The sequence below is a fragment of the Triticum aestivum genome, chromosome 2B, assembly GCF_018294505.1.
Source record: "Triticum aestivum cultivar Chinese Spring chromosome 2B, IWGSC CS RefSeq v2.1, whole genome shotgun sequence".
NCBI classification, from domain to species: domain Eukaryota; kingdom Viridiplantae; phylum Streptophyta; class Magnoliopsida; order Poales; family Poaceae; genus Triticum; species Triticum aestivum.
This window is the reverse complement of record NC_057798.1, coordinates 690,237,652-690,261,458: the sequence shown is the minus strand read 5'-3', so window position 1 is coordinate 690,261,458 and position 23,807 is coordinate 690,237,652. Positions and strand designations below refer to the sequence as shown.

Sequence of the window (23,807 nt, the reverse complement as noted above, 5' to 3'; positions counted from 1 at the left end):
ATACATGTTCCTCAGACTATAAGATTATGCAACTCTTGGATACTAGAGGAACACTTTGTGTGCTATCAAACGTCACAACATAAATGGTGATTATAAAGATGCTCTACAGGTGTCTCCGAAGGTGTTTGTTGGGTTGGCATAGATCGAGATTAGGATTTGTCACTCCGTGTTTCGAAGAGGTATCTTTGGACCCTCTCGGTAATGCTCATCGCTATAAGCCTTGCAAGCAATGTGACTAATGAGTTAGTTGCGGGATGAAGTATTACAGAACGAGTAAAGAGACTTGCCGATAACGAGATTGAACTAGGTATGATGATACCGACGATCGAATCTCGAGCAAGTAACATACCGATAACAAAGGGAACAACGTATGTTGTTATGCGGTTTGACCGATAAAAATCTTCGTAGAATATGTAGGAGCCAATATGAACCTATGTTTCGCTATTGGTTATTGACCAGAGATGTGTCTCGGTCATGTCTACATAGTTCTCGAACCCGTGGGGTCCGCACGCTTAATGTTCAATGACGATTTATGTTATGAGTTATGTGTTTTGATGACCGGAGTTTGTTTGGAGTCCCGGATGAGATCACGGACGTGATGAGGAGTCTCAAAATGGTCGAGACATAAAGATTGATATATTGGACCATGTTATTCGGACACCGGAAGTGTTCCGGGTGGTTTCGGGTAAAAAGGAGTGCCGGAGGGGTTAGCGGAACCCCGAGGGGAACTAATGGGCCACCATGGGCCTTAGTGGAGAGAGAGGAGGGCCACCAGGGCAGGCCGCGCCGGGGTTCCTATATGGCGCGCAGGTCGCCACCTAACACTGTAGCGCGTACCCCCCCCCCCCCTGCGTATTTCCTTTCGTTATTAGGCCGGCCCAGTTCGCTCTTCTCCGGTTCTGTCGATTTTGGGAAGGTTGTAGAACCTTTCTAGAAATGGTTTTTTTGTTTTCTATGTTTTCTATACTGTTTTTTTGTTTTCCTATTCTTTTCATTTTTTCTTTCGTTATTTGTTTTCTTCTTTTATTTTTATTTTTTGTTTTTTCTTTCCCTTACTCTATTTTTTTCTTCTTCACTTTTTGATTATTTTTGGCATTTTTTGTTTTGAATATGTTAAGCACTTTTTTTTAATTGAATTCAAAAAATGTTCAACAATCCAAAAAATGTTCATCCAATTCAATTTTTTGTTCATCGGATTTAAAAAATATTCATGAAAATTCAAAAGTCGTTCATCAAACTAAAAAATGTTCATCAATTTTCATTTTTTCCATTGAATTTGCTTGTTCATCAGATTCAAAAAATGTTCATCACATTCAAAATTTGTTCACTCAATTAAAATTTGTCCATCGAATGCGAATTTTGTTCATAATTTTTTCCAAAAGAATTCTCTAACACAAATTTTGTTCTTAAAATTTAAAAAAATTGTTCATCAAATGCCAAATTTGTTCATCGGTGGTCAAAATATGTTCATCAAATTCAAAAAAGAGTTCATTCTTTGGAATCATGAACATTTTTTACAAACACGTGAACATTTTTTCGAATTCTTGAACTTTTTTTGAACCATGAACATTATCTTAAATTCGATATATTTTTGTAATCATGAACATTTTTTGCAAATTCGTGAACATTTCACGAATGCATGAACTTTTTTTGAAATCATGAACATATTTTAAATTCCTGAACATTTTTAAATTTGTGAACATTTTCTCTAATCATGAACATTTTTTGCAAATTCTTGAATATCTCGCTAATGCATGAACTCTTTTTGAAATCATGAACATTTTTTAAAATTCGTGACCATTTTTTGAATTCCCGAGCATATTTTTGAAATAATTATTTTTTGGAAATCATGATTTTTTTTCAAAATTATGAACTTTTACTGGTTTTTAGAAGCTGTTTGATATCCTAAATTATTGAAAAAAAGAAAAGGAAAAGATAAAAAAACAGGAGCGTGTCGGCCGCACATGGGTCGGCCCAGAAGGGCGCGAAGGGGGGAGCGGGGGTGTGCGCCCGCTGCGTTTTCAGCACGTGGCGCGCCATATAGGAGCTCCCAGGCCGCCCCCCCTAGCAGTCCGAATTGGACAAGGGAAAGGGGGGGCTTTCCTACTCCCTCTCCCTCTCCTTCCTTCCCCTCTCTTCCTTGTAGAGGAATCCTACTAGGACTAGTAGTCCTAGTAGGACTCCCTCTCCTTGGTGCGCCCCCTAGGGCCGGCCGGCCTCCCCTCCCTCCTTTATATACGGGGGCAGGGGGCACCCTAGAAGACACAAGTTTCTCTTAACTGTGTGCGGTGCCCCCCTTCACAGTTACACACCTCGATCATACCATCGTAGTTCTTAGGTGAAGCCCTGCGCCGGTAACATCATCATCACCGTTGCCACGCCGTCGTGCTGACGGAACTCACCCTCGTCCTCAACTGGATCAAGAGCACGAGGGACGTCATCGAGCTGAACGTGTGCTGAACACGGAGGTGCCGTACGTTTGGTACTTGGATCGGTTGGATCGCGAAGACGTTCGACTACATCAACCGCGTTAACTAAATGCTTCCGCTTTCGGTCTACGAGGGTACGTGGACACACTCTCCCCTCTCGTTGCTATGCATCTCCTAGATAGATCTTGCGTGATTGTAGGAATTTTTTGAAATTACTGCGTTCCCCAATAACATCAGCCACATACACTGCCACATCAGTGCACTTTACGTAGATGGGATTAGCACCGTATTTGCGCTGTCGTGCCAAGTTTTAGAACTTGTTCAACATATTATTTAACTTTAGGCACTAAAATGAACAACATAGCAAGTTCAAGTACCACTGGTGCATTTACCTCTTAAAAAATCTTCCAAACATTCGGTGACATTAAAAAAAATATTTATTCAAAGATTATCAATTATCTTCTCACCTTTTAATGTTTCAAAATGATTTTACAAACTAATTCATAAACATTGATATAAGTACAAAACAATTGCATACATTTCCATTGTGTTTCAATTATTATAGTCATGTTTTAATCAATTTTAGAAACATTTCATATACATACAAAAAAATCATTGTTTAAGAATCATTTGTAGATATAATAAATACATTTCCCTCTATATATTTGAGTTGTCCAATCACATTTTAATCATTGTTTGGGACCTTCCATAGGCATTACACACAAAATTTAGTTATTTCACATATATTTCAGTATTTTAGTGATTTTAAAAATAATCATGAAACTTGCATTTTGTAAATTAATTTGAATACAAAATTAGAAATTATCTTCACTTATTTTAAGTCTTCCTTTTTTGCGGGGAAAGCAGGTAAAGTATTTGATTCCTGGATTTATCAAGAAAAATATTTTAAAAATTAATAGGTTTATATACTTTCAGAAGAGTAATGCTACACACACGGGGACTTTACGGGCTAATTATAGATTGATGGTTGTGATTTAGTTAAGTAGGGCGGGCCCCACCACTTAAAATCTGGGGGGGGGGCACAATTAGATTAGCGCACGTCTTCACCCCATAAAAGTCCATTGGAATTTGCCCATGAATGTAGTATTACCGTTTTCAGAATGTCTTTTATGGAAGGCCGTAGATTCCAAATATATTATCAATAAACTTCTACCAGACCCAAAATCATTCAAACATATAAAGGTTATTTTCAAAAAAGTTTCAAAAGAAATTTGATATCTTTGTGACAGTTTTTGATTCTTAAATTTTCAATTAGTTGAGTGAGGTTACAAAAAATATATCTTATTCCAATATTTTAAATATTTTTTAATTTTTGAAAGACCTTATAAATAAATTAATGACCATACGTTAAGTACAACAATTCATAATATATTTCCATCGGATTTTAATTATTACAGTCATGTGTCAATCAATTTTATAAACATGTCATGCAGGCACCAAAAATATTATTGTTTCAGAACAACTTGCAGATATAATTATTACATTGTACACAGTTTTATTGCTCAGCCACATGTTAATCATTTCTGGAACATTCCAAAGACATCTCACACAATTGTTTGTATTATTTAATACTAATCTCTATAATTTTAGTTGCATTAAAAAATGCAAAACTTGCATTTCAGTTTTTTAGAATTAAGTTTGTAACAGAAATTGAAAATTATTTCAAATTATTTCAAGTCTTTCTTTTGCCGGGAAATTCGTTGAGTCCTTCGAATCCGGGATTGCGTTAAGAAACAATTTTTAAAATTAATTGATGTAGTTTCGGCATTTACCAGATGGGGCCCGTCCTGTGAATACCGAAAATATCTGGTATATCATTGATATATGCCTTCTTTTTGAACCAAAGGGGTCGCCCCCCACCTCATTTTTATTGAAAAACGAGGCAAACAGAACAACCAAACTGTTCACAGCGTTCAGGCCGTGCCAAAGTAGTTGTGTCAGATATGATTCCCTTACAACTATTCCCTTGTAAGGAAATATAAGTGTGTTTAGATCATTTACAGAGGGAAGTAGATATTAAGCTGACACAAATCTCCTGGAAACCCCTCGCACATGCACGCAGGCTGGGGAAAGAAACAGAACGAAAACAATCGGGATACTCATCAAGAAACATCGCAGCAGGCTAGAACATTGATATATGCCTTGTATTGGAACGTTGCTAAAAGAGCTCACTAGTCTCAAAGCAGGTGTGCATTTTTTTTGGAAAAGGAAAGCAGGTGTGCATGGTCTCTACATAGCATAGTCTCCGCCTAGAGATGTTCTTCCGGTCCATCAGTTTACGGATACAGATAAAACACGGCGTGTAAACCAAAGAATGTTTTCTTGGAGAGTTCCTGTCGTGACCTGACCTCCTCTTATCAATAAGCTTGCTCTGGCCAACGGAGCCACCCCAGCAACAAGAACACGCCATGGCTGCCTACGACGCAAGGATCCATATCTTGCTCGTGCTATCATGTGGTTTCTACCTCACATCTCACGCCGCCGCACCGGCATCCATCGACTGCAGCGGGTGGGATGCCTCCGATGTGATCTCTTGCGATGATGCCTTTCTTGCAATGGGAACCCACATGGGCCGATTGAGTTTCACTGACTATATGTTGTGCATTATGGATGAGGAGACTCGGGATCCTCGCTTCAGGCGACTCAGGCGACCAGTTAACTGCAGAGCCAGGTTATTATCTGATCTCACTTCCGCGTTTGTTGAATACGAACTTGGAACTAGGCTTCTTTCTGAGAGCATGGGTGGAATATACGTCCGTAGAGCCATGACCACGAGGAAGAAACAGCCTGTTGGGGTCCGCGGGAAGATCGCGTCATCGTGGTTGATGCAAGCAGCTGTGGCAGGCTCGGCCTTGCTGGTCTTGATTTGCACCGTGCCAGCCCTTCTGCTCTGCATACGCGGAAAGAGGCTGAGGCAGAGCACATCGGTTATCGAACTCCGGCAAGAAATGGGACCTAGGCAGTTCCGCTACAGTGAGCTTGTCGCCGCGACGGACAATTTCGCCGAGGAAAGAAAGATCGGGAGAGGGGGGTTCGGTTGGGTGTACAGAGGCTCCTTGAGCGGCCAAGATCGAGATGTGGCCATCAAGGCGCTCTCGCAGGAGCAGACGACCATGCAGGGGCGCAAGCAGTTTGACGCAGAGGTCAACATCATGAGCCGGCTTAGGCACCGCAACATCGTCCAGCTCGTCGGCTCGTACCGTGGCCGGAAACGCCTAGCGATTATCTACGAGCTCGTCTCCGGAGGCAGCCTTGACACCCATCTCTACAGTCCTGACACACGCTGGCCTTGTTTGGATGCAGGGCTAGCTATTTCCAGGGAAAATACGACCTGGGTGGAATACTATTGGCAAAATAAAAGCCCCGTGGAGAATCACGTGACCATTTGGGAGAGAAGGGGATGCTGGCGTCTTCTTTCGTAGCCAGAGCAGAGCAGGTCGCGAGGCGGAGAGCAGCAGAACTTCGCGAGCGGCGCGACATCAGAAGGACAGGGAGATTTTCTCCGATGTGACGAGGCGAGGGTTTCCTAGCCGGGGAATCAGGGTGGGTTGGGGATGGAAAGGCCTCTCCCTCTCGACACCAAACGGGCCTACGTAACGCCAACTTCACCGCATGACCCATTTCTACCCTAAATCGTCCGTTTGTGTTCATTTAGGGTAAAACGGATAAACCGAACGACCCAACGCATGGGAGCATACGGTCGTTTCGTCCGGTCTGTGTCCGTTTTTGCCTCATTTTCAGACCAAAGTTGCTCTCGATTTGGGGTCAAAGCGGACAGAAAGCGGACGTTTTCGCGTCCTCGTCGTCCGTCTGTGTCCACCCATGCCCCACCTGTCACTCTCTCCTTTTCTTTATCGGTGCACACATGGGCATGCCCGGCGACGACTCGCGCTGTCGGCCTCGAGTGCGCGGCGGCTCGTCGAGCGCACCCACGACGGCGGTCGACGGCCAGAGGCCGCTGGACTTCACGACGGTCGCTCCGCCAGCGTGGTCGGCCGCCTCAGAGTCGGGACCAGGAGCCCCCGCCAGCGTGGTCGGCCGCCTCAGAGTCGGGACCAGGAGCCCCCGCCAGCGTGGTCGGCCGCCTCAGAGTCGGGACCAGGAGCCCCCGCCAGCGTGGTCGGCCGCCCTCGGCAGCGGCAGGGGTGTCTTCGGTCGCCGTCGAGCTTTCGTGGACCTCGATCCAGGGCCGGCGGCGCTCGGCGCACACATGGACGCGCCCCTGCCCCTGCGCCCCCCGCTCCTCCCCGTCCTCTGCCCGCTCGGCGCCCCTGCCCCTGCGCCCCCCGCTCCTCCCCGTCCGCTGCCCGCTCGGCGCCCCTGCCCGGCGACGACTCGCGCTGCCGGAAGCACCCGCCCATGCCTGGAGCTTCAAGTAGCAGCTCCCGCCCTGGGCGCGAGCGAGGGCCGACGAGGCCGACGGCGAGCCGGGCGGCAGCGGACGCCTCCTCTTGGAGACGACGATGTTGGTCGCGGCAGCTGCTTCCGCCGCGGCATGCCGCCCACGTGCCCGCCGCCGGGGAGCGCCGTGGCCGACGCCTTCCGGGCCATCGCTAGCATGCCGCCCACGTACGCGTCACGCGCGCGCCTCAGCAGCCGCCTGGGCGCCGTCACGACCGCGCGGACGGCCCGCGCGCGCCGAAGGAGAAGCCCGCGCCGGACGACCCACGCGACGCGCACCGGAGCCGCCGAGGCGCTGCGTGCCCTGGGACCTGCTGCCGCCGCCCTCGCCGGCCTCCAGGCGCTGGTACTTGCGCCGGCGCCAGTGCGCGCGCACGCCCTCGTGAACCCGATCGGGAACGCCTCCATCTCCATGGGCGGCCGGCTAGTGTGCTGGTTCGCAATGCCTGCTATGTGTTTGAAGAAATGACGAGGACGGACAACTGGTGAAATGGGGTAACAGCGTTGGGTGGAGCGAGTTTGTCCGGCCTCTGTCCGCCGTTTGCTCTCCCTATATCTACCCCATACGGACAAAATCCGGACAAAATGGGGTAAAATTTAGGGTCGTGGGGTGGAGTTGGCCTAAAGACCGGGGCGAAATTAACTCGCGGTCTTCCCATCCAGGGAAACGACGGGGATCCCGGGGGATCCCTTGCTACCAAACTAGGCCTTAACGTGGCCAGAGAGGTACTTCTTGTGCATCAACCAATCTTATCTAAAAGTATTTTAGGTTGGTATCCAAGTTCTATACTCGCCACTGTCACTGCAGGTACAAGATCGCGCTCGGCCTGGGCTCCGCCTTGCAGTACCTCCACACGGAATGCGACCAGTGCATCGTGCACCGCGACATCAAACCCGCAAACGTGATGCTCGACGCGTCGCGCGATCCGCCGGCTGCAAGGTAACGTTTCCCATTGATATATGCCTTGTATTGGAACATTGCTAAAACCGCTCATCCATCTCAACGCAGTTGTGCATCGGCCGCTACCTAGCAGAGCCATTAGAAAAATCATACTTGAATCATGTTTTGTGGTGAGAAAACCATATTTAAAATTAATGGATATATATAGGATGATCCAGCATATTTGGATTTATTTACTTTTTCTTATTTTATTGTCTGTGAGGGTGTATTTGATCTCGGGAGCAGATATGTGTCTGTTTTGTATTGGAACATTGCTAAAAGAGCTGACCACTCTCAAAGCAGATGTGCACGACGGCTTACATAGCAGAGCGGTTAGAAAATGCGCCTTGGTACGTTCTCCCTTTGTCATCAGTTTTTACGTATACAGATAAAAACAGAAAGCGTAAATCCAAGAATGTTTTCTCGGGGAATTCCTGTCCTCACCTGACCTCCTCTATTAATAAGCTTGCTCTGGCTAACCGAGGCAAGGCAACCCAGGAGCAACAACACAGTAACACACCATGGCTGCCTGCAATGCAAGAGTCCACCATATCTTGCTCGCGCTATCCGGTGCGCTCTACCTCGCGTCTCACTCCACCGCATTCTCCCCCTGGGATGACCCCGGTGTGATCTCTCGCCTGGCTGACCATGATACCTTCCTTGCACTTAATGTCACCGTGGGCATGTTTGATCTCCTCGACTTGGACTGGTGCTCTATGGAGGAGCTGCCTCCTCCCGGCCCCGGCACCAGGCCAGCAGTTATCCGCCGCGGTTCAACCTTTCCCAGGCCTGTGATGCTCATCAGCACTCCTGAGGGCTCCTTGAGAGAGAAACATGACTATGATAACTGTACCGCCAGGTTTTTCTCTCATTTCTCTTCCGCGTTCGAAGAAGAAATTGTAATTGGGCTGTCCGAGAGCATGAGCCGAAGAGTGCCCCGTCCAACCCCTCACAGACTCCCAGACCAACCTAGCGAGCGAAAATATGGCCGTAGAGCGATGACCACATGGAAGAAACAGCAGCCTGTTGCGATCCGGGGGGAGGTCGCGTCGTCGTGGTTGAAGCAAGCGGCTGTGGCAGGTTCGGCTTTGTTTGGGTTGATTTGCGCTGTGCCAGCTCTTGTGCTCTGCTGCATACGCGGAAAGGGGCTGAGGCAGAGCACATCGGTTATCGAGCTCCGGCGACGATTAGGACCTAGGGAGTTTCGCTACCGCGAGCTTGCCGCCGCGACACACAATTTCGCCGAACAGAAAAAGATCGGGAGAGGGGGGTTCGGTCCGGTATACTGCGGCTACTTGAGTGACCAAGACCGGCATGTGGCCATCAAGACGCTCTCGGAGGAGCCGACGGCGGTGCAGGGGCGCAAGGAGTTTGAAGCAGAGGTCAGTGTCATGAGCCAGCTTAGGCACCGCAACATCGTCCAGCTCGTCGGCTGGTACAGTCGCCGTGGACGACTAGCGCTTGTCTACGAGCTCATGCCCGGAGGCAGCCTCGACACCCATCTCTACAGTCCTGACAGACGCTTATTAACGTGGCCAGAGAGGTACGTAGCTCTCCTTCTGCATCCACCAACCTCTGTCCTGTACTGACTACTGACCACTACCAGTGCAGATACAATATTGCTCTTGGCCTGGGCTCTGCCTTGCGGTACCTCCACACCGAATGCGACCAGTGCATCGTGCACGGCGACATCAAACCCGCAAACGTGATGCTTGACGCGTCGCTCGACGCCAAGCTCGGCGACTTCGGGCTAGCGAGGCTCGTCGACCATGGAGCAGAGCCACGGACAACGCAGGTCGTCGCGGGAACCCTCGGGTACATCGACCCGGAGTTCGTCAGCAGCGGCAGGCCGAGCGCAGAGTCCGACGTGTACAGCTTCGGCGTCGTGCTCCTCGAGATCGCCTGCGGCAGGCGGCCGACGTTGACGCGAACGGATCATCAAGCCTCGACGGCGCTGCTGGCCTCGGTCCGTGGCATGCACCACCGGAACCAGATCGTCGATGCAGCAGACCGGAGGCTGAATGGCGAGTTTGACAGACTGCAGATGGAGCGTCTGCTGGTGACAGGGCTGTGGTGCGCGCACCACGACCCGATGCGGCGGCCGTCCGTTGCGCAGGCCATGGATGTGCTACGATCTGCAGACGCCAAGTTGCCCGTGCTTGCAGAGATGCGTGGCGCTGGGGAGGTTCGGTCTTTGGAGGCACAGGCTTATGACGATGTGCCTGTCGAGAACTCTGCTTATTTAACAACTGAAAGTGCGTCCCTTATGACCGATGATTCCGAGCACTCCCAATGCATCATATGCTAAGCTACATCATATTGTATGTGTCACAATTTTAAAGTTAGGTGCTCAATGTCTAGTTGCCTGGAAAAATGTCTGTAAACCAAAAATGTGTGGTGGTCTAGGCCTAAAAAACCTGCATCAACAGAACAAATGCTTGCTCATGAAATTCGCTGTCAAAGCTCTTAATCCAGAACAATCTCCATGGCTTGACTGGATCACTTTGCAACACCCAAATGCCCTCCTCACCCCACAAAACAGTCACTCATTTATCTGCCAAACAATAAACCAGCAACTACCAGCCCTCCATGCTATCTCCTTTGTACTCACAAACTCTGGCACCAACACATATTTCTGGTTAGACAAATGGATCCACCAAACACCCCTAGCCACTTTATTCCCATGCCTATACTCTCATATCACTACACCCCTCGCTCGTGTGGCTACTGTTTTTAACTATGGTTTAGATTCAATCCTGCGGAACCGCCTAACCTCTAATGCCACTGCCGAGTTGTGCTCTGTGCTGTCTCTCCTGCAGGATTTCCAGCGGTCGCCTGGACCAGACGAACGCTACCTCTCCGGCGGCTTGTGCTTCTCTACCAAGGCCGCCTACTCACTGTCCATGGGTGACTCCACCGAGCATGATATGCACTCCATCCCCATCTGGTCCTCATGCGTCCCAACAAGAGTGAAGATTTTTGCATGGTTATTGTTTAGGGATCGATTAAACACCAAGTGCAACCTACTCCGCAAGCACATGGTCTCTGATGCGCTATGTCCCCGCTGTGGTTTTGATGGTGAAAACCGATTACACTTGTTCTTGGCCTGCCCGCTCGCTCAGAGGATCTGGCATAGGGTAGGCTTATCACCCTCGGCAAACATCAACGAACTCTGGGACTGCCGCCTACCTTTCCAACTGAAGGCGCCGGCCTGGCACTCAATCCTCCTCATCATTCTATGGAGGATTTGGGACTCAAGAAATGCCATGACCTTCAAGCAGCAAGACCATCATAGCATCCTCACTCTTAGAAGAATCATTGATGATCTAGCGCTCTGGACTCACAGGATGAAGAAACCAGAGCAAAAGCAGGCCGCCTCCTTATGGCGTTCCTACCTCTTATCACGACTACACGTGCTTATGTAATTTCACCTTGTAATCGGTCGAACGATGGGTTACAAACTTGAGAAATATATTCAGGTGGGGAGCTCCCCCCCCCCCCCCCCCCCCCCCGTGATTTTTCAAAAAAAAAATTAAAGTTAAAGACATCTTCTTCACTGGCTCAGTTATTTATTTAATGTTGTAGGAGTATATCTTAGATACACCTTTCAATGATTTACTCATCATGACTAACAATGCGGGAAAAATCTCATAAATGTCGTGTTGTTTGCCGAGTATCCCGAGTGTTTTGTAAAACCGAAGTCAACTGCATCAAAGGAATCATCTTCCAACAAAATCTCTACTATATAAGGCTGGTCACAATGGGCAAGAACATAAGCTAGTAACTTACACACTTCCCTAGACTATGTTACTATTTCTATAGTGGGTAGAAATATCTATGTAGTGTCATGTAACGATGTATTTATTAGGTTATAGACTCATTGTTTCTTGAAGTGTGTGATGTTTCGGTAATTTAGCTAGTTACCACAAGCACCTCTCTCTTCATTAAATATGTGCCACATAAGCAAAGTTGTATTGGAGTGTGTGATGTTATTTCTAAGTTCCTCCCCACTGTGACAAGCCTAAAAGAACCGTAAGGTTCCGTTTCCCGTCTTGCGTCGTGCGATTCGTCAATTCCTCCACCCAGCCGATCGCGTTCTCACCCCCACGTTGGTTTTCCGCTGAAAAAAAAAACTGAACGTGAGTCAACGCGATCTCGCTCTCTCTCGCTCCCAAACGAACCCACGCCAACCCTTTGCCCTGGCCCTACTCCTCCCGATCTGCTCGCCTCCACAGTCTCGCTACCGAATCCGGCGCTTTGTGAGATCGGCATCCAAATCCGTCACCATCGATGGCGCTTTGTTCCCTCTGCAGCCTGCCACTCGCGATGGACCGAGCCCGCCGAAGCGGGCGACCAAAGGATTCGAAGCAGCTTCGCCTTCGACCGTCGAGGAGGGCGTGGGCTTGAGCTCCTGGCATCCCAGGGGTCGCCGCCGTTGGGCTCGTATCGTCAGGCCGACGTGGCGCCGATCTGGTAACCGGCCACGGCCCAATCCTCTCCCTCTCAGTTCGTGCTCCCCCTACTTTTATCTTCCCCTGTTTTGTTTTGCAGGTTTTTGAGGTCGGGTGCGGGCATGCTACAACTCGCGACTCAGAGAGAAGCTTTGGCGATAAAGACCAGACAACTTTGTTCTCCTGGGATCACGTCCTCCGACCATCCATGGAGTTTTCGGGCAAAGTCTCGGCCTCCAGCACAGGTTCAGCTACACATCTACGTAACACGTCAACTATGTAATACAGTAGTTCTCAAGCACGGTTGGGAAGAAGGGTATACACAGGATCAATTTTGACTAAATTCTTAAAAATATAACACTGATTGTTCAATACTTATTTTTTTCAAGCATTCAACTTTTGACTAAATAGAAGATAGTAGATATGAATGAATGTTTCGTGAGCAGCTCACTGAAGGAGGTCAATTATGATTTTACCAACAGTTAGAGATACTTGCTTATTCTGAATTCACAGAGTTTCATTGTTTGTCAATTTTATCCACGAGTTTCATGTATTTATAGGCAATTCGTTTCAATACTATGATTGTGGCTCTCACTATGCCTAACTGCATTGGGAGCATCATCCTCTTTGATTGTCTTGCACTGTAGAATTGTTGTACAGAACAAATTTATAGGTGGTATAAGTTGTTTCTCCTCTTAACTATGTATATATGGAACAATGATCACACATATTACCTTGAACTATATTCTCTTCACATTTATGCATATATTTTCTAGGGAAGAAAAGAAAATCAGTTATAGTATGAGCAGATATATTTCTTCCGATTTATGTATTCTTGCTTGCAGAGAAACAATGTAGCGATAATAAACAGTTTTATAAAAGCTTATATCTTGCAAACTGGAAACAGAAACCCGTGATCATTTTTTGTTTTCTGACTTGTAATGTGGAATGTGAGAGCTTATATACCCACATAAAACAAGTAGGTGTTCCGAAGTTTTTCAATGGTGGTCTTGTATGTCTAATTATTGTTGTTGTAGTTGTCATGTATAACCAACAAGATTCTTCTTCAATTTTTAATTGGGCTGACTGTCGTTGAGCTTGGAGGAGCCAACCGTGGAGTTGATGCCACCTTGGCAGACAACGCCTGCGCAGAATGAGAACGATGAGGAGCTGGTACTCTGGAGGAGCCAGACCATGGGGAGGTCCCAATTTTATGTAGTTTCTTGGTTGCTAGAATATGAAAGGGTTGAAGTATCGATCGAGAAAATAGGTGTCTAAATAGTACTCCCTCCGTTCCTAAATGTAAGTCTTTTTAGACATTTCAAATAAAAAACAACATACGGATGTATGTAGACATATTTTAGAGTGTAGATTCACTCATTCTGCTTCGTATGTAGTCACATAGTAAAATATCTAGAAAGACTTATATTTAGGAACGGAGGGAGTACTAAGTAATTTGTGTGAAAATTTGACACTCTGGTTTAGGAATCCGGTTCTGTTTACTTCATCTTACTAACTTGAGTTTTTGCCGATCGGTATATTCCATTCATAGATATATTTATTTTCCTATGGTGTAAATTTATGGTATGATGCATCAAGGTCTTAGTACAAGGAATGTTTGTGTCGTCAATTACTGATTTTTGCCATAGTTTGGTGTTTGTTATCTAAAAAAGGATTCAGATGGATATAGAGTATGGGCCTTTAATTGGCATCCAATTAAGCTGCATGGTTCCCAATTCGCCTTTGATCTGTGCGTCCATAATCCTTTTAAAGTTTTTTCATGCAGGTTTTAGCCTCAGTTTGATGACCATCATGTCCATGCCAGTTGCCAATCCCTGGCCGTTGTAACACGTTCCATGTACGACTTGCTTTATACTGATTCAGGTTTTGGTGGTTAGTCGCCCTATGTTGTTTGCATCAAAAGAGTTCTTGGCATGGTGAACACGGCAGCAATTCATTCTTTGAAGCAGTGAAGCGATGTAAAAAAATGTGTGTTGCCTGTTGAGCTACCATCCGCCATTTTTTATAGAAGTGCTCTCAGTTTTTGTTTTTGTGGGAAAAGCACTGAAGTGCTCTTAGTTATGTAGTAGCACAGATGTTGCCTACTGAAAGTAGGAGCAATCAAGTTGTTTTTTCTCTGAAAAGGAGACGAGCCCCTGGCCTGTCCATCAAAATGATGCACACAACCTTCATTTTGTACCAAAATAATAGGAGCAGTCCAAGATTTGTTGTTTTAATATCTGAGTTAACAAATAAATAAATGTTAGTTTAAATCTATAGAGGTATGTGGCCTTGCTTTCTACTCCCTCCGTTCGGAATTACTTGACGCGAAAATGAATGTATCCAGATGTATTTTAGTTCCAGATACATCCATTTCCGAGACAAGTAATTCCAAACGGAGGGAGTATAATTCATCTTAACTTGTATTTATATTCTAATATTCATAAAATGGCTAGTAATTTGCTTTTTTTAGCGGATGGCTTGTAATTTGCTGATAGAACAGTTGGCTAAATTTACAGTTGCTTTGTTACACGATCCATTGATGAGAAGAAGAAGTGTTGGTGATGGAAATCCTGTAGCGGAAGGTCATTGAAGTCTGGATGTAGTTGGGGGCAATAGCACATGGGATCTGGTTAGTTCATGTTATGCATGAGTCAAGAGACATGTGGGTGAGATGATTGGATGGGGGTCATGTATAGAGCATACATGTCAGCGGTGATAGTTAGAACATGAGGGGTTTAGTTGCGCCTTTCTTACTCCGTGGCGATGCAAGTTCACGTAGCTACTTAATCTAAATTGTAACATGCAAAGTATAATAATTGGTTTTGCAGATCTCGCGTGCGCCAAATGGCCTGAGGAAGAAGATGAAGTCTGAATTCAAGTTAAAAGGAGGTTGACAATGTTGCTTGATATGCATGAGATTTGAAAATTATATGCTTGACATGATTAATGTTGAGCCTGTAAAATAAAATTAAGTATGCCCCCGTTGCAACGCACGGGCATTCACCTAGTCATCATAAATAAGAGCATCTCTACACCCCTTAAAAGCGGTCAAACCCGTAAAAAATCATGCATTTACAGTTTCAGTCTAAAAAACGGTACCTGGCAGATCCCGTAAAGTTCGATCAACCCTTAAAATTTTAAGGGGCACGGAAAATCCATCCGCGAGAACCGCATATATGCAGTTTCGAAGGCAGTATACAGTTCAGCCCGTAAACCGGTCAAACGTCGTCGAAGCAGACGCGTCACTGCGGAACTGGCCGGAATCTACTCGGAACTCACCGGAATCTGTCGCCGCACGCCGGAATCTGTCGCCGCACGCCGGAATTTGCCGCCGCCGATCTGAATTGCGGCCGGATCGACCTCCACTGCCGAGGCGAGGCCGCCCACGGGCAGGGCGGAGCAGGACACCGGCGGCCCGAATGGGGGCGGGGCGGCGCCGAAGAAGGGCGGGGGCAGGGGCGGGTCGCACGCAATGGAAGGGAGCTCGCGCGGCAACGCCGGGAGCGCGCTCGCGGAGGTTGACGGTTCCAGGTTCAATAGGGGACGAGAAGGTATGCCAGGGAGCGCGCGGTCGGCGCGGGCGGCGACGGGGCAAGGCGGGTGTGAGCCGGGGTGCCAGGGTGAGGCATGTCGTGGCCGGAGATGGGCTCTGCCGGAAGGGAGGAAGAAGGAAAAAGGGAAAAAAAGCCTACGGTAGGATATAGTTTTATTTATGGAGTCTGCTCTGTCCAGGGCAATTTCGCGCCATAAAAATGGTTTAGAGTGCCCCTTATACACGTTTTTAAGGGTCAACTTTTAAGGGGTATGCTAGAGATGCTCTAAGAGCAACTCCAACGCGCCGATCCAAACAGACGGCGATTTGTCCTTTAATGCCCATTTGGGTCGACCGTACGCTCGGCGTCCGCCCTGTTTATCATTTGGGGCGGCAATGCACCCAATGCGTCGACCCATATTTGCCGGCGTGGCCCGCTGGCCGCCATTTTTCAACAAATATGCACACATTTTGCATTATTTCACAAGCAAACTTATAAAAAATAGCATAGTTTCACGAACAAATAATGCAAAGTTCCACAACCAAAAAATTAAGCATAGTTTTACAAGACGAATAAAAATTAAATTGTCTCACATAGTTTTACAAGCTGAATAAAAAAGATACATCTATTGGTTGCCAACATGAGCCCACATATGCTCAACCAAATCGTTTTGCAGCTGCATATGAGTTTCCCAATCATGTATTTCATGATGAAATTGTGTGAACTGTTCAAACGTTGTCGCTCCTTCATGCTCGGGCACAACATTCTCAGCTTGAAACTGAAACCCTTGATCATAGATACATTCTGGACGCTCATCTTCTACGATCATATTGTGCATGATCAAATAGTCATCACCTCTCACATCTTCTTGGTGCTCCAAGTCCTAGCAGGATACTGAACGATGCCCCATCGAGATTGCAAAACACCAAAGGCACGCTTGACATCCTTCCTAGCACTCTCTTGCTCTTGGGCAAATCTTTTCCACTTCTCTCCGATAGGGTTGGGGATTGTCTTCACAATAGTGGTCCATCGGGGATAGATACCGTCACCTAGGTAGTATCCTTTGTCGTAGTTGTGGCCGTTGATGGTAACATTCATCGGCGGGTTGTTGCCTTCAGCAAGCCTTGCAAACACTGGGGAGCGTTGAAGCACATTGATATCATTGTGTGATCTGGCCATGCCAAAGAAAGAGTGCCAGATCCAGAGATCTTGTGAGGCCACGACCTCAAGTATGACAGTGCAAACCCTGACATGGCCCTTATACTGGCCTTACCAAGCAGAAGGGCGGTTCTTTCACTCCTAGTGCATGCAGTCTATGCTGCCAAGCATCCCTGGGTAGCACCTGCTAGCATTCATCGCCAACAAGCGGGATGTATCTTGAGGAGTCGACTCTCTCAAGTACTCAGGGCCAAACACGGCAATCACAATCTTGCAGAACTTGTACATGGAGTCTAGGCATGTAGACTCGCTCATACGGACGTACTCATCAATGAGATCATCAGGCACTCCGTATGCAAGCATCCGGATGGCCCAGTACATTTCTGATAAAATGAGAAGCCAATCTTTCCAAGGGCATCCTCTTCGCACTCGAAATAGTTATCGTATCCGACCACCCCCTCTCTAATACGGTTGAAAAGATGCCTACTCATACAAAAACGCCGCCGGAATTTCTGATGTTTGAACTGCGGGTTCGTTGTGTCTAAGTAGTCCTTCCAAGAAGGAAATGGCCACTCTCTCGGATGCGATTTAACGCTGGAAGGTGCCCCGGGATAGAGCCACGGAACAACGGCCGCTGGCTATTAAGGTGGTGATGGACCAACACGGCAGTCAAGATCTCATCCTCATCATCCGACGAGGAATCGTCGGAGTTGCAAAGGAAATTGCGGAAAAAGAACTCGTCGGCGGAATCCATTTTGTACCTTGGTAAACTGTCGAACAACTTGCAGGCGTCGATGAAGGAGCTGGCCGGCGAAGAGATGTGCGCCTCCCTTGGACCAGGTGAATGGCCTGGAGGCGTCTAATGAGCGTGCTGGCGTCGGGACGAAGGAGCTGACCGGGGCGGCGAGCCGACTTCCTACTCGCGGCGGCATTGGGAGGTGGGGGTGGGAAGCTTCGATGCCCCGATGGCAGGACGGCGGTGGCGGCGACATGGGAGGTGGCGGCGTTGGGTGGAGGTGTGTTGGTACCGACTGCGGGCAAAGGCACCGGAAATGGGCGGCGGCGGCGACGCGGCGGAGGCGGGGGAGGGTTTGTTGTTGATATGGGGTGGGAGAGGATGGCCAATGTGCCACCGACTAGCGGGCCAGGGGGAGGGGTAGGCGGGCGTCACGTGCGTCTATTCCGCGTCCGCGCCGACGCAAATAAAACTCAAAATTGGGTCGGGAATGGGTCGGCACGCGGATAAAAAGCATACGCGCATCCATTTGGGTCGGCGTGTTGGGCCGATTTTTCTGTCCACGCCGACCCAAACGGATGCGCATACGAAATGGGTCAGCGCATTGTAATTGCTCTAACAGGACGAATTTTGAGTCATGGGAGTTCTTGAATTTGTGCTATTCCTACAGAAACAGAATGGACTTTGCTTCGGTGGTCTCAAGCCCCACCTTTTGACCTCTCTTAAGAGGATAGCCGGCCCCTGGGTCGAGGAACTCTGGTCAGTCCTTTGAAGCCTACGCACCACGTCAAAGCTGATGGACTGGTAACACGTGCAAGCGATTATGTCGCCTGATGTCCTCCATGAATCTTCGAGCGGCGGCATACTCAAAAGCTGAGTTTGAAGAGGCGTGACAGGACGAACTCGGCCTACCCATTTCTATGGACCAGCAACGCTACAATTATTTTACTTTTAAAGGTAATGAGAGTTTTGAACTTCCTCTGAATGATCCTTTTGTTAAGCATTTTTTTCCCCGAAAAAGAAAAGATGGAGACCTACACAGGAGACGGAATCGCCTAAATGCTAGAAGCTATGGGCTATGCATTATTACTAGATCGGAAACGCGCCTTGGCGCGAGGGTGCCGGTTACAACGTTATGACCAAGTAGGTAATGCACAATTTAGTAGGAAATCAGGTTTAGCGTACGTATTCAAACATGGTAACAAAGTAAAAGGAATAAGCTCCAAATTCACATGTAATAGGAGCAAAACATCATCGAGTTCAACATTGTCATGAGACTACAAGGCAGCATTCAGTTTAGTGCGTTCGTGAGACCACAAAAGGTAACAACTTGTCATTAACTTCGGTACTAAGAGCACGAACATGAGTGAAGAAGTACTAAGAGAAGGTACACAATATAAAAGGTAAAGATTAGGTAGCCATAGCTATTAGGCATACTAATAAGTTGCTTCATTCGGTTGCCTTATCGATCAACTTCATAGGCGGCACGTCACATTAACCTGATGAAGGCAATCCGTTAGATATATGGCATAGAATGATTCATGTGTATACAATGCACTTTGCGATTTTGTACCCTAGACTTCTAAAGCGTATATGGACAGTGAACGATAGTTTCCCCTTTTAGTCCAGAAGGCAAAGAAAGACTCATATCCGTTATTCTTTGATCCCTACCACCTTACAAAGTCTGATCAATTGGTTGTTATTGTGGCCCTATTATCCATAGGAAAATGTTCCAGAGTAGGCCTGGGAATGAGCTCAGGATGGAAAAGACTTCCAATTTTGTTAAAAGGTGCTAAATACTTGCAGTTAATAAACAACAGTCCACGCACTCAAAAAATACCCATTTAATGATTTTCATTAAAATTATCACTACAAATTTTGAGCAAGTATACAATATAATAGAAATACAAAACATGATATGAACTTTATGCTCTGCATGGGAAGCACTAATGTAGAAGACATGGGAATGTTTAGTTTTAAATCATATATATCAGTTATAACGAATGAGCTAAAACACATCCACCTCCGGTTGATATAATAATATGCTAAGGAATAACATCTAAAACTGTAATAATATGCTTAGTTGTATGATAATTCTGCTGGTACAAACTATGATAGTTGGGATAATAACCTTGCTGTTTTCGTATGAAAAAAAAACACCAACAATCATGAGGCCCTTAAGCAATCCTTAAGGTACATGGTTGACATATGTATTCTAGATGCAACAATTGATGAGCATTCAAAATGATACGAAATTTCTTCGCAAACATATAGAACGTGGAAGCAAACTGCAGATAGAAGAGAAATAAGGCAACATGCAAAACAGAAACTGGCCTCATCATGATACCTGTTACTTTTGCGATCAAGCGTTCGTGGCCCAAAATTTCAGAATGAAGCCTGAAGATTCAGATCAATAAAAATTACACCGTCACTGCTTGCATAGGCTACCACCTCTGGAATGAGAGAAATAGAAGTCTTCCAACAGAAAACTAAGGCTGTGCCCTTGCTTCTTCACTTGATTAGAGATGATATTAGCCTCACTGCTGATGGGTATGTGAAGTAACCCCTCTTTGTTGTACAGCCGAGAGAGATGTTCTCTCCAGACTGGAACAACAGGGATTCTGTTCCTCGCTTGAAAAATGAAAATCGTGCCTTACAGTTAGAAGTCTCCATGTTTGTTACGGTGTAAAGTTATTATGTAGCAGAAGTATGAACTCGTCTATTATTTATGTGACAGTAAAATCAGCATAGTTACATAATACTAAAGTGCATCGTTAGAACAAAAATAACAGGGAGATCTTAATGCCTATAAAAATGGAGAATGACACCATTGAATAGACAAACTAATATATATTATTTAGAAATGTGGCTTTATATGGTCATCAAATAATAATTAATTTATAGTAGTAAATAGATGTCAGAGGATCCTAATTCTACAGTTTGTACTCCAAATACCAACAATGGTTTTTTAGCAAAGTTGTAACATAATAAGGTAATGAGGTAGCATGAGAGTATGATTAATTCAGAGCAATATGAATGAAATAATCCCTGAAGACAGTGTTTAGTACAGAGCAAATATGATGAACATTAATCCAGAGCTAACCTTCCAGAATATGACCAAGTTCCATCTCATGCAGTAACTTCTTTGCTGCAGTTATGTGACGCTGTAGTTTCTTCTTTTCGTTCCAATCCTGTAACGTAAAATAGAAACGGTTTATTTGAAAGAACACAACAAACAAAAAAAGTAGCTCAGATCATTTGCATCAATCTTGGTTAGAACCTAAAGCAAGACATTTCAATCACATATGTTCATTGAAAGAACTGTTAAATGAGATCCATCTATCATCTACAATAGCCAGGAAAGCTGCTACTGCTGGTATCAACATTATAGCTCTTTGGATCAGACATGTTTTTTTTTGAAGTGCCAGTTATGTACCATAAAAGAGATCATCGCATGCAATAAAAGGATGGCTCGGACCTAACCATCACATGCCTTTCTTTCTTTGATTTCTCAGGACATGTGTTGACCACAAGAAGACCCTTTGGTGGTGCAATCCACATCTCTCTACTCTCCATATCAATATCAGGCACAGTATCTTCATCATGACTATAAGGAAGAATAATGCATGACTATAAGGCATAATAATTTCAGTGTGTTCATAAGACCACGAAAAAATAGCCATCATCAAGTTCAACATTTGTATGAGAAGAAAGACATCATCAAGTTCAACATGGTCATTGAATTACAAGGCCACATCAAGTTCAGCGTGTTCATGAGACCACAAAAGCTAATCACTTGACACTACATTCAGTACTAAGAGCATAAACATGCGATAGCAAGTACTAAGAGTAGGAGCATTATAAGATGCACTTGAGACATACAAAACTTGGAAGTGTCTTTTCTTTTCATAGGTACACAAACTTTAGTATATCTCAATCAAAACAAATAAAACAATCTCCTAAAAGAATGTTCTACTGACAGAATGGGTATAGTAGAGTCTCACCGGCACATTGATACATAATCATCTTGTTACAAAAGAGGAAAGGCACAATCACCACCTGACCAATGTCCACAGCTTTGTCTATTAATCAGTCACACCTACAATGAAGGTATTGCAGATCTATAGGACACCAACTGTCTACTTACATAAAGCTGGGTAGGATTATGCATTTGACCTGTCAAAAGGGAAAACTAAATCAGTGGACTTTTAATAAGGCAAGTCATTCCAAACATAAAATTTTTTTAGGTGATAAACTCTTTCAGCCAACCACCCTCCTGTGTATATCCTAAGGCATCAGTTACTCATTCTAGTGGTAGAGAGGACCATCATATTTAAGTTGGGTATATGCCTTCTTTACAAAAACCATATTCATTCCTAAAAAATAAAGCCATATTCCAAATATCTATACTAAGAATTTCTAAATAAATAGTAAATGGTTGATAAGGTAATCACACACGTTCATTAAAGAAACAAATTAATTAGTAAACAAAAAAGTATTACCGCAGAGTGAGTGTACGAGTAAAACTGGGTGTCAGCAAGACAAGATTAACATAGAGTTGGTATACATACTTTACGATCATTTTTTTGATCAGCATGCCCATCCTGTGCAAAGTATGCCATTAATCAGGTACCCCAAGAAAGCCCCAATGTCGTAACCCACTGGTGTGTAGAAGGCAAACTCTGGATCAATCACTTGAGTGAAATCTGTGGTCACCATGATGGAACCAGTATGGAAATCTCCATGAATCAGAGCCTGGGCTCTCTCAATAAACCTGCAGTACAAACTTCACATAAGAAACACAACATACGCATCACCAACCAATCTGCATAAATTCAGAGCTAGCTGATTACATTTATTTCAATTCAGCAATTTCCACTTGAACCCATCATCCTCTCGAACCGCTTCAGCATCAAGAAGAGGTGAATCCCAGCAAGTGTATTTAGAGGCCATGTATTGATCTGAGAACACAACCTGCTCCATGAGCCTGCACATCTCCACGTTCTCACGGTATCGAGCAAGTGCAATTCAATCACAACATAACAATTAAGACATGTCAGCAGGTTCACTCTGTCCCCCTTTTATAGGTAGAAGAATTCAGCGGAGTAAGGTAGGACTAAAACATCATGGACATAACAGAGTAATGTGTTTCATCGTGTCAAGATTAGCAATGCCTTTTGTAGTTATCATTCTCCCAGTTAATTGACTCTATAAGAATCCAGTATCTTGCAGGCAATAGCACACAACTACAAAATTTCGACAACTATTATTGGTCTCATACAAACGTTGATAATCTCTACATGTAAAGTATATCGGTAATGAAAAATATATCAAGGAAATATTGATTGGCTATTATTTGTCGGTGGAAAAGGATGCTCATCTAAAAAGAGTTTACTTACAATCCAAAGCCAAAAATAACATCAGGAAGTGCTAATCCTAGCTTGAAACCACAAAAATAATAAATTGAAGCTTAAAATTACTACAAGTATGAGTAGTCGGGCTACTTGTTGGAACATTCAAAGATACTAATACATCTTAATTAACTATATGTTGGCACTGCAAGATACTTGAGAGCATGGCATTTCACTACAAAGATGCGTATCTAATATACTCCCTATTATGTCTCACGATATTGTTTCCATTGAGCAGGCAGAGGAACAAATGGATAATAAGTTATTTAAAGATTTCATACGATCACCTTGGATAAAAGGCACAATACTGAAAACAAAAATGTAAATCAAACTAATAATTATAATTCATAAATCTTGGTCTGAATTCATAATTCAAGAATTAAGAGAAACGCATGCCGGAGCAGGAATTACCGCAGGTAGTTTTCCTAAATCTATGTATACTTAGCAGTCATGTAGTAAAATACTAAAAATGTTGACTGGTCCCTCCACAGTTTATAATCCGAATGGACATCTAAGAGGACCCATCCTCGCCACCGTGGCACTGGTTTGTTTGGTAGCATTTGACAGACAAAAGAAATACATGTGTAGACCAACACATGTCCCACTACCGTACACAAAGGGAACTACCAAACAAAATTAAGCAAGGCAACAAAAGCCTCTACTCCAAAGAGAACAATAGCCTGGTCTCTCAGGATCAATACGAGAAACCAAAAGAAGATAGACC

At 45.3% G+C, this 23,807-nt stretch overlaps 1 protein-coding gene, 1 long non-coding RNA gene and 1 pseudogene across 2 annotated transcripts; 2 read left to right on the top strand and 1 right to left on the bottom strand.

The window, feature by feature from the left end:
- Positions 1-6,209: 6,209 nt before the first annotated feature.
- LOC123046741 (probable kinase CHARK) lies at positions 6,210-10,349 on the top strand. The gene is made up of 3 exons (XM_044470165.1): positions 6,210-7,577; positions 7,660-9,334; positions 9,403-10,349. Exons 2-3 carry the CDS (start codon positions 8,313-8,315, stop codon positions 10,097-10,099), a joined length of 1,719 nt encoding a protein of 572 aa, XP_044326100.1. The 5' UTR covers positions 6,210-7,577; positions 7,660-8,312; the 3' UTR covers positions 10,100-10,349.
- On the bottom strand, positions 6,822-7,265 carry LOC123039401 (uncharacterized; annotated as a pseudogene).
- Positions 10,350-11,547: 1,198 nt separating the features above from the next.
- On the top strand, positions 11,548-14,517 carry LOC123046740 (uncharacterized). Its single transcript, XR_006422580.1, has 2 exons — positions 11,548-12,264; positions 12,343-14,517. It is a non-coding gene; the product is annotated as an uncharacterized lncRNA (long non-coding RNA).
- Positions 14,518-23,807: the final 9,290 nt, after the last annotated feature.